Consider the following 12,068-nt stretch of genomic DNA (forward strand, 5'->3'; position numbering starts at 1 on the left):
GGAGAGTAAGAGAATTCAAAATTGGATCCCCATGAAGTTTCGATAAATATCGCTGCAACTTTGCAAGCCTCCAGTAAGGGAAAAAGCTGCGAGTTCAAAATTGAATTCGCGGCACCAGAACCGTAAGATATGCTAGATATGACATCATCAAACTGGAAACTTAACTACAGTTATCTAGCCGGATTTCTAAACATACGCGTATCTTTTCCAGGATATTTCACATACCTACCTTTTCCAAATACCGGGTCTTCATATTCTTTCTCTATTTTTGGCGCCAACAAAAGGTCATTTTCCAAGTTAATATGCATACTGCATCTCCTAAGAACGACTAGAAACTCCAGGGTCTTTGATGGGCCTAACACCTAGGTAAAAAATGAAAAGATATGAGAACAAAATGCGTAACATTACAGTAATAATGATGCAAAGTTGGATCCTCGTTAGATCAAGTATAGAGACACGGTGACTACGGTTACCTCGTTAGATTCCACATGATGAATTGCTTCACTTTCCATCAAAGTTGGATCCTAGATGAATATACCATATGATTATTAACCACGCATGTACAATATTTTTAGTTGCAGGCATAATTTTATTAAGTACAAACCTCAGAGTGAAATTGTGGGCAGTAATAAGATGTCGATGGCATGGTAGAATATCCCATTTGATACATAAAATTTGGCTGAGCAGTTGAGCTACTTAATACGGTACTACTATTTAATGAAGACAACACTGAAATTCCATGTGAGACTGTTTCATTGTTATCAATAATATCCAAAACAAGCGCTGGTGTTACGTCTGGAACATCAGTATGAAGAGGAGATATTTCTTCTACATCTGTATTAAGATGAAATACATTCTTTGTTTTTATATGAAAATGATAACTATATACATGCATATAAGATAAAACAAAACCACTAATACCTACAACTAGAGATAAAATTTTTGAATTCGTTGATTCGGTGTAGGCATTTTTCTTCCCATTTTTTATTTTTCACTGCCGGCTTGGCCCCAAAAATAAGGATTGTGAGCCAAGTTCTGGTATAAAATATATGGAATATCTTGGAAAATATGTGAAATATCCTGGAAAAGATATGCGTATGTTTAGAAATCCGGCTAGATAACTGTAGTTAAGTTTCCAGTTTGATGATGTCATATCTAGAATATCTTACGGTTCTGGTGCCGCGAATTCAATTTTGAACTCGCGCTGCGAGTTCAAAATATTTTCCCTTGCTGGAGGCTTGCAAAGTTGCAGCGATATTTATCGAAACTTCATGGGGGAAAAGAGAGTGAAGATTGTTAGAGCAAAGATGACTTCCACCAACCAACAGGCGAGTTCTTGTGGTGGACAGAAAAATGATGGTAATGAGAGATTATTGTGTTGTTTATCAAGTTTTCATGATAGATAGAAAAATGGTGGTAATGAAAATAACAAACGAACTTTGAAAGATGATGTTTTATGGTTGATAACTATCAGGTGAGGATAAATCCTCCCTGTTTCTAGCGCCAAAATGTAGTTGCGAAAAATCCCACAATTACACCTGTTGTAATGATAATAACACAAAGCTTAAGTCACATGTATCAACTCAAACATTAATGATATTATTCACCACTTTCGCACTACAATGATCTTCACAAACTCTTTGGATTGAACGTATAGAGGACTTACAATGATTTTGAGATGAACTTACATACAACAATGGAAAAATACAAGATGAATGTTAAGCTCTTAAGATATTCTCTTGATTCTCTAGGTGGTTTTCTTAGCTCTCCTCTCTTCACTTATCTCTCTCTCGCTATCATTTTGAACCCTTATATAGGCAAATATATCAGTAGAAGACAACTAAGGGTCACATGCAAGATCTCGGTTAGCTGATCTTATATCAGTTTGTCATATTCGCCAGGCTTTTGAGGATGTCCCTGTCCTTCGCGCTACCTGCCATGTCTTTCGCACAGCTCCTTTCAGACCAATCTTCGTTCTGTCTTCGTCGGATAATTGTTTCCTCGCAGTCTTTCTTTATCATCACGCTTATGTTCTTCGACTTGACCTTTGATTCCTGTAGAGACTTCGTGTTTAGGATTATCTTTATTTGGGGCGAAGTTAAGCTATGTCTTGTGTGATATTTCGCCCCTACAATAGTGATAGCTTTTCTTTCCATCAAAGAATCTTAGCAATCAAGCTATCCCTTTCATAGCCGATCTTCATGAATCTTCCTTGTAGTGTTCGCATTTGTTTGCCGTCATAAAGAAGACTCTAGTTCAAAAATGGACTACTCTATAGTCCACAACCAAATGAGTATGGGTATGTGGGCCAAAAATGCAACAACGATACCATAACCAATTAACTCAACATCTCCCCTCCTTTAAAATGCTAAGTCATATAAGCTCCCACGTCGCACGATAAGGTTAACACCCCTCTCAAGTTAAATTAGACAAAAGCTTTGAGGAAGAACAATCGTGGAGACGACAAGTGGGGACTCTATTGGTCGAGACATTAAAATATGGATTACACTCTGTTTACACCCTATATTTAACTGGCCGTTTGTAACACCGTTAGCCAAAACGTGGGTATACAATACTTATGTGTGATTTTACAACTAACTAATTATTTACACTTGGTTTACACCAAATACTTAACTGGACGTTACTAACGCCGTCTGATGTGGACAATACCTCCGTTAAAATGTAACCCTAAACCTAATGGAAACCATAACTTGATTTTTCCGGCCGCTGCCGATTTTTTCACACTTCCTTCTAAAATCTCCGAGCCCTATATCTCTTCTATTCACTATCTGCTTTGCTCTCTTTTGATCACGTCTCTGAGGGAAAAAATGGTTTCCCGTCTCCGCTCTCCACTTCCAGAATTCTATGTGTATAAAGCTTCAACACCATTAAATATAGAACCATTATTTGAATTTGTTACAGGAAGTTGTTTCTTAGGAAGAAGTTGTTTGTCTGCTACAATTAGTGTTAGGGTTTGATTTAGGGTTTGAATAGAGAAGAAATTAGGGTTCGTATGTATGGTTTGATTAGGATTTTGCATTGTTTGTAGATTTTTGTTTAGGCTCCAGGTTGAGTTTCGTGGATGCTAATTTAATTGTGAGATTTTGTGTGTTAGTGCAGTTTAATTTGGGGAGATGCAGGTACATGGTTTGAGCTCTAGCAAAGAGAAAAGGAAATGGTGCCTGTACAAGTCGTGCTAAACCTAGATGTCAAGCTTTTCAACTGATTGACTTTCGATGTTATTAAGGTCACATAAACTCTTATTTGGATATCACTTATTAATTTCAATTTATATGTTGACGGGTAACTACAAACCTTCCAAAGTAGAATCCCATAGCATAAACTTCTAATCGTTTTCTGTTACAGATGATCCATTGATAAACAATTTGAACCCATTTGCAGCATAATAGTGGGACTTTTATACAGTGGTAAGAACCATTATGATACTCCATGAGAGTTTGTTAAATGTATTTAAAAAAACTGTATTCTTTGTTGGAAATGCGTACTTAAATTACAATGAACCAAGACCCTAGAGAGAAAGTTCAGTCTAGGTTTGGTTTGTTTCGCTTTCAATGGATTGTTTGTTGGTAAGGGGCCTTCCAAGTGTAAAACTTCATGTCTTCATATCCATCTATTGATTGGTACTAATTCTACTGTGCACATGTTCCCTATTAAATGTTGGCATAAACTTAATGATCCAATAATGTTTGCTCGATATTGGAGTTCGTTTGTTCTCCTTCAATCCTGCAACAATTCTTTTGATTGATTTCAGAAAGATGACGGTCTAACATTGCCAGATTGATTTTGGAGAGGCGATCATGCTCCACTTGCTCGAAATACATAATATTTGGAGCTTATATTTGATTTGGATGTGCATGGATGTTTCCCTCTACGTAATGTGTATGAGTACACTACTTAGAGTTATGTGCTTTTTCGTGCTCGGCCCTCTACTTGGGTATTTGTTTTTCTGCCGAAAATAAATTCTAATTGACACCAGGTTTGTGGTGTCTGATGCCGAATCCTTTGCAAGCACAAAAGTGAAACAGTTAAGCGTTGTCATCTTTTCAAATTGATCCTTCTCATCGTTTATGTGATTGCCTATTATATCTATGCTTCAACTAGAAAAAATATCAACTGGTGCTTGAGTTTTGCTTAACTTTGTTTGGTTTTCAAATCGTTATGGCTAAATTATGAGAAAAAACTATTAGTTTGAGATGTGCCTTACCATTAGATGTATTCTCTATTGGAAGCATTTGTGGTATGTCCCTCGTAATGATGGACATAAATTTTGGAACTGCATAATTACAATGTCACTTATATATTAATTGACCGTGACTCTTGGTCGGACTACTATTAAGGAAAATACCAGGATACATCTAATTATTGTCATATTAGGATGAATTTAATATAAACATCTTCAATAAATCATAGAAATTGCATTGGACATCTAATTCCTTTACATGGTAACATGCATCAGTTACGTACTCAGTATTTTCTTTTTCCGTCTATGAGAGTAGCAACCTGTTTCCTATAACTTGATTCAAAATAAAGCTAGACAAAAACTTTGGCAGGTAGTTTTCACTGTAGATCAGACCCAACAAGAGGGAGTGAACCCATTACGCTAGTCTACGCTCTGGCTTGGATCTCATAAGCCGTCACATCGTCGTTTTGTGAAGATGCAACAATCACCGAAGTGATAAGAAAACTACAACCACCTATTTTTTCTTTTTTTTTTTTTACATCTTCAATACATTTGTACAAGACATAACAGTCCAGTACATGTTAATTAATCCAACTAGGACACGAGCATAATAATATGATATGAAGCTTTTGGAGTGTTGGGTCTTAGGCTCGGGGCTTGCGCAGGGTGCAATTTCAAATCATCCCAATAAAATTGTTATTTTTACAACTGTTTGGTGCATTGCCTGTACCTTCGACATCTTTTTTTCATATAATAAAAGAACATCTCATTAAAATCCTAAGTATGCATTGGGATGGGGAGAGGCGAAGTCCAGCCACACCAAATCAAAAAACCCAAGCATGTCGCCACACCAAATCATTAAAATTCTAAGCATGCATCGGGGCGAGGCGAAGCCGAGCCAAGCATGTATTGGAACGGGGAGAGGAGAAACCACATCATACGAAACCAAAAATATGATTAAAAGTAAAAAAATGATGGTAAATGGTTTTCGGATGCGCCCGGTGCGTAGCACGGGCACAAAATCTAGTGGTAAGTTATAAGCTCATCGCGGAATTGGAAGTAGCGGCCTCGGATGACGATGTATGGGGAGTAATTGGCGCCAAAGATGCTCCTCAATTCTTTATGAACGCACTTCCAGGCATGTTCGAAAAGATAGAGATTCTTGAAGGTGATGGTGGTGCTGTACCGTTCTTCTCATCGTATACCCTGTAGGTAAATACCCAAACACACTATATATAATACACCTTTTTCGAATTACTTGCAGAACTACGTATTTATCTTTTTAACTTCTACTATGTTTCTTTTCAAATATCAAGCTAGCATGTACTTTATAATTTATGATGGATACCAGGATCGGTGCCGCAAACAAACGAGGAAAATTTTGTGACAATGGATGACTGCAAGCGTCTTAAGGAGATACTACAGACCAAAGTAGGATATCTAGACATGCGTGTTACAATTTAAATGGAAACCTTCAAAATCCTAGAATGTATCATACAATCCATTATCGAGTACATAGCCTCTGAAGATGTTGCCGCTAAAGTTTCCAGTCTCATTACTGTTGAAGGTCTTCTTGTCATGGCCAAAATTGTGGCAAGACATGCTCTTAAACGGAAAGCTGATTCTAATATTCTATTGCTGCCTAAAATGTATAACGTTGGCACTCTATCAAGGGTAGTTGGGCTTGAGTCTGTTTTAGGCTTTTGTATATCAGTGGTGACAATGTTTGTTCATTGGGTTCTCTAGTTATATGTTGGGGCTTTTATATAGAACGATTTTTTGGGACCATGGTATTTTTGGGGACCACGGTTCTATTTTTAGTAAGACATTTAGAAGTAAATCTAGGTCACCCCTTATCTAGACATTTATATTAATACCTAAACGACCCTCCTGATTAATTTTGGGTAATGATTAGTGAAATCATTAGTGAAATGATTAAGTTAAAGAAGTAGAATTATTGAGAGAGTAAATTTAGAGAAGATGAAGATGAAAAACATGGAAAATAATTTTTTTTCCAATTCACTAAGCTTGAGTATTCAAGTGATGATAGCTCATCTGATTCTTCATCTCCATCCTCTCCTAGAGTATTTGTTAATCGTCACAATGTTCTAGATATGAGTATTTCTTAGATGGTGAATGTATTCTTCCACAAACTCAATATCAAGATGAAAATGATGGACTTTACCAACCACAACCGGAGGAAGAGTATTTGGGTACCCAAGTATGCTTCAAACTTAGATAATGGTGGTTGAACTGGTCCAAATATTCATAAAACTGTAAATTTTTGTAAAAAATTCCTACTAGGTTCAGGTAGTTCGGTTACCAAGTGTGAAGAACAGGTAATCGAACACGGAGTTCGGTTAATAAATGTCAAGAACATATAACCGAACACAGAATTCGGTTTCTTTCTTCAAACACGCAGGTAGCCGAACTTTAGTAATAATATTTACAGAGGTATGTTCGATTAGTTCGCAAACTTCAACGCAACTAAGTTCCCAACCGAATTGCAGGTTAAAAGTAACTTAGTGTTAGAAGTTCGGTTGGTTCGCAAAGTTCAACATATTTTGCGAATCAACCGAACTGGGCTTATATATGCATATATGTAATTGGGCAAACGTTCGGTTACTACGAAATTTATTTCTTGGCGAATTAGGTAGAGTTCGGTTACGAAGTTTCAAAGGTAGAGTTCGGTTACAAAGAAAACTTAACATTTTTGCGAACGAACCGAACTTTTGGACTTCTCATTATTTTCGTAAACTAAAGTTCAGTGATATTATTTTGCGAAGGAAACAAACTTATGGACTTGTGTTGTTCTAATACAAGGAGTTCGGTGAAAAGTCTTTTTGCTAATCACCGAACTCTGAGTTCGGTTATGAAGAAATTAATTCATGATAACCGAACTTTTTGCGACGAAACCGAACGTTTTGCGACGTAACCGAACTAAAGGTTCGGCTGAGACTTGTTTTTTGCGACGTAACCGAACTTTTCTCTGAAAAAACCTCCATTAAACCTCTCTGCAACTTCCATTTTCAACTCATTTTGATGATTACTTCTCATTTATTCAACCAAAAACGAATCACAAGTAATGGGTTTGTGTAAATATCTTTGTTAATGTTTTAAATTAAGCTATATATATATAGAGGTGGTGGTGGTTGGTGGTGGTGGTAATCGGAGGTGGTGGTGGTAATCGGTGGTTGGTGGTGGTGATAATCGAAGGTGGTGGTGGTGGTAATCGGCGGTGGTGGGTGGTGGTGGTGGTGGTGGTGGCGATAATCGGCGGTGGTGGTGTAAGGAGGTGGTGGTTATATATATATAAGTGGTTATAAGGTTGTTTTTAAATTAAATTAGGTTAAGGGTAGGTTAGTCATTTCAACACTTTAGGACACCCCTTATAACTATAGGGAAGGTGGCCTAATAAAACCATGGTCCCCTCAAAAAAATTATGGTCCCTAAAAAATCATTCTTTATATAGCCTGTAATAGAGTTTTCACAAAATTGGTTAAAAAGACCAAAATCAACAATTCCTGGGTGAAACGGACAGTTAGATTTTGATACTATTTAAATGGACAAAAATGTAAAAATAGACAGGATGTAACCAGTTTCATCGTGTCCATTTTCAAATGTTTTTTCTTATTTTTAATTTACATAGGATGTATCCAGTTTCATCCTTACTATTTTTTAAATTTAAGCTAGGATGAAACACTATTTTCTTTTTTGGCCATTTTCACCCAAACTATTTTTTACTCGTCCATTTGAACCGTGATTTAAAAATATTTGGACAAATGACCCATTTTCCGTAGAGTTTTTTTACAATTTTTTCTTGTGAAAAAACATTTCTAAGCGGAATTTTACATTAAAATGTAATATTTTCTTATTTATAAAATTATCTTACCGAGCAGAAAAAAAAAGTACTCTATCAAGGGTGTGTACGCATTTTCTTTCAAGTATGGTGGAAATACATCCCAATCTACGCATTTTCTTTCAAGTATGGTGGAAATATATTCCCGAATTTCCCATGTTGGTGCTTAAATTTGAATTTCTGCTTGCATGTATTCGAATTTATCAGAAAAGTGAAATTTCGTCAAGGTGAAAATCTGGTTGGAATCAGTTGTTATAAGAGTTTCTGATTCTGTTGCCCATTTTTATACCCCTCATTCTTGCAAGAAAGATGCTCCAATATTCAGGGACATACATATGCTAGTATACATATATAAGAAGGAAAATCACAGCTCCTACATGCCAGATCTTAGTAGTTGTTGCCTTGTCAATCATCTGGAGTCCTTAGTTATGTGTGCACCAGACATATATGATTGCACGATGTCTTATTTCGGCCAAAGTGTAAATTTTGGTAATTTCGAGAGAATGAATTTTGAGACACAAGATAGATTTTAAGTCTGTAAGTATATTTTGATCTGCAAGACAGATTTTAGGCCACGTAACAATTATTGGGTCACATTGATATGTCTTAGTCGTAATACTCGAAGACAACTCTGCCATAGACACACATTCATACACTCTATTAACACCATTAGCACTAATAGATGAACAAGGTGTTCTGGCACCCCAGATCATCCGGATCGTATTAGGTCACTACAGATGGGATTAGATCAGAGTCGATCAACAACGGGACACAACAAACTTCACTCTTCCCTCCCGTAAGAATTTTCTTTTCCCGCGCTTTAACTAGACTCGTGAAACATATGCAGCACATGGTCCCTAGAGCGTTGGTCCCCATTGGAACCTGTCATGATTTGGCTGGCTAGCTAGCCCTTTGATCCCTCAGCATCCACTCATGCACACAAGTGGCTATTAGTAGTTCCGTATTGATCCACTTAACAAAATTGAGTCATGCAACAGAGAACAAACTATTTATCGACCTCTCATATACTTAGAATTAGAAGAAGAAAAAAAAAAACTCTATAAATAGGCTGGCTAATATGAGGAAATACGACAACCAATTATCTCAACATGGTGAATTACAAGCTCATTGCGGAACTGGAAGTAGCAGCCTCCGCAGACGATGTATGGGAAGTAATTGGCGCTAAAAACGCCCCAGAATTCTTTAAGAATTCTCTTCCAGGCGTGTTTGAAAAGCTAGAGGTTCTTGAAGGTGATGGCGGTGTTGGTACCGTTCTTCTGATTGAATATCCTGACGGTAATAACGATACAACATACCTCGTTGGAAAGTTACAATTCTTTTTCTATTTTCCTTTCCGAATTTCTAACTAGCCTGTACTTTATACGTGTAAAATGGATATCAGGATTATCAAACAAGGAAAGATTTGTTACAGTCGATCATCACAGGCGCCTGAAAGAGATATTACAGACCGAAGGAGGATATCTAGGAATGGGTGTTACATATTACATGGAAACTTTCAAAGTCATAGAATGTGCCAACTCATGTATCATACAATCCATAGTCGAGTATAAAGCCTCTGAAGAAGTTGCCGCTGAAGTTTCCAATCTCATTAGTGTTGAGGGTCTTCTTAATATGGCCAAAATTGTGGCAAAACATGTTCTTAATAAGGAGAAAGCTCCGTCTACAGGTGCTGCCTAAAATAACTTTGCACTCTATTCAGGGCGCATGCATATGCATGTATGCTTTTACTTTCTAGTAAGATTGAAGTATATCTTCAAATTTCCCTTGTTGTTATTTAAATTTAAATTTAAATTTCAGTTGGTATGCATGTATTTGATTTTTTTAACTAGAAAAGTAAAATTCCGTCAGTTTCTAAAGTGACGGTCTGGTTGAAATTTAGATGAAACAGAAATTGTTTGTGGATAGCATGGGCAACACCTTTGCAATTGATATTTGAGGAGGTCTTGAGGTGCAAGCAACCAGCAAGTTACCTCCGTAAAGGGTAATAGGTCGTTGCAATACTCTTATAAAAATGAAAACAAACTCTGTAATCCCAATGCTAGAATCATTAAAGAACTGCCGCACCCTGTCGGGATTATTTGCACGATGAAAATCGGTGAATCTAGCGGTACTCCTTGCGGACACCCCATTTAAACTGCGGAAAATGGGTCATTTGTCCAAATATATTTAAAACATGGTTCAAATGGACGAGTAGAAATTTGTATGGGTAAAATGAACACCAAAAAAATATAAAGGATGAAACTGGATTTATCCTGACTTAAACTTAAAAAATAGCAAGGATGAAACTGGATGCATCCTGATGTAAATTAAAAATAAGAAAGAGTATTTGAAAATAGGTAGGATGAAACTATTTACATCCTGTCTATTGTTACATTCACGTCCATTTAAACAGTATCAAAATCTAAATGTCTTTTCCACTTAAGAATTGTTCATTTTGGTATTTTTAACCAACTTTGTGTTTAAACTGCCATTTAAAATTCCGAGTTTGTCTCATAAGTTTTAACCAAATACCAACGGACAAACAGAAAGCTATCACAGACTTGTCCACCAGTAAATGGGCTTCAAGAATCAACGGTTAACGTCCAAAAAAGATTAGAAAATTAATCCCTTCCTTCAAAAAGGGTGTACTTCTAAACGAACACTCAATATTCAAAGACCAGACTATTAATCAAGTGTCGTTCCAATGGGAAACCATTGTTTTACTGTAATCTTGTTGCATATATAAAAATGCACGGAAAATAATGAATAAATGATTACTAAATCTATGCATTTTGTAAATCTCAATAGTAAATTAAGAGTCATTATTAAGTGATCGACACCATTTTAAAATATGCATGGGTGGATAAATTAACATCTACCATGTTATAATTAACTTATTTCCCGTCAATGTTATCAGTCCATTAACATCAATAGTAGAGAACTCTTTCCCAACCCACACATCCTTATTAATAAACAAAAGGAACAAGAGCTAGATGATGGGCAATAACCTGAAACAACAACATACTGAAATCACCATAGTAAGAAGTTAACCAATTTGGACACGCATTAAGAAGTTGACTCTTGGCCTCATCGTGTGGGGTTTTTTCTTTGGCTCGTCTACCACAAGAAGTTAACCACTTTGAACACGCATTACAACCAAGGGACGCTCATCATCGACGGGTGTCATCTGTGCTGCAAGTCCGGGGAATCAGTGACCCATCTACTATTCCATTGTCAATTCTCCTTAAAGGGTCGGCATTCTTTCATAAATGCCACTGGTTCCATTTGGCCAATGCCTAACAGCGTCGACGACATATTAAAGAGTTGGAAATTCAAGCTAATTCATCTAGTGGGGATAAAGCTTTGGCCTATCTTACCAGCTGCAATATGCTGGACCATTTGGAATTAGAGAAATGCGATAATATCTGAAGATGCCACTGAGTCGGTTGATGCTGTCATAATAAAAGTAAGGATTCAGACTTTCTTTTGGTGAAAAAATGCTGAGCACCTAAGGGGTACTAGTCTAGATTATGTGGTAGATAATTGGGATAATTTTTCATAATGTAGGTTCTCGCAAGCCCGAGTTCTTGTTATAAGACTGTTTGGGCCAGTTACTTCCCCTTTTTCTTTGAACCCAGTTTTAGGGCATACCAAAAAATTTCAAGGCATATAAAATAGTTTCTCCATCCTAGGTCACTTTATAAGGGGCGTCTATTGGGTAGTTCAATTACCTATATACCTTTGAACCTAAAATTAAGATATGTTTCTATCCTAAACATCTCTCCTTCTTCCTCCATCCGAACCACCTCCCTTCTCTCTCAGAATTTTTTTTCATCGCCGTAATTAATTATCGATTCATGAAAATTTAATCGTCGATTAAATTGAACTATATAATTGAATCTGATATTCAACCATTTGAAGCTCCAACTCCTGAAATGAGGATAAGAAGGTATTTCCTACAAACCCAATCTCTTATTTGTTGTTTTTCATCGATTGAATGGGTTAAAT

At 36.6% G+C, this 12,068-nt stretch overlaps 1 protein-coding gene across 1 annotated transcript; it reads left to right on the plus strand.

Annotated features, from left to right (window-relative positions):
• The first annotated feature begins 9,130 nt into the window (after window positions 1-9,130).
• LOC113307673 (S-norcoclaurine synthase 2-like) lies at window positions 9,131-9,959 on the plus strand. Its single transcript, XM_026556120.1, has 2 exons — window positions 9,131-9,356; window positions 9,463-9,959. Exons 1-2 carry the CDS (start codon window positions 9,170-9,172, stop codon window positions 9,756-9,758), a joined length of 483 nt encoding a protein of 160 aa, XP_026411905.1. The 5' UTR covers window positions 9,131-9,169; the 3' UTR covers window positions 9,759-9,959.
• Window positions 9,960-12,068: the final 2,109 nt, after the last annotated feature.

This window comes from Papaver somniferum, chromosome 9 (assembly GCF_003573695.1).
Source record: "Papaver somniferum cultivar HN1 chromosome 9, ASM357369v1, whole genome shotgun sequence".
Classification (NCBI taxonomy): Eukaryota; Viridiplantae; Streptophyta; class Magnoliopsida; order Ranunculales; family Papaveraceae; genus Papaver; species Papaver somniferum.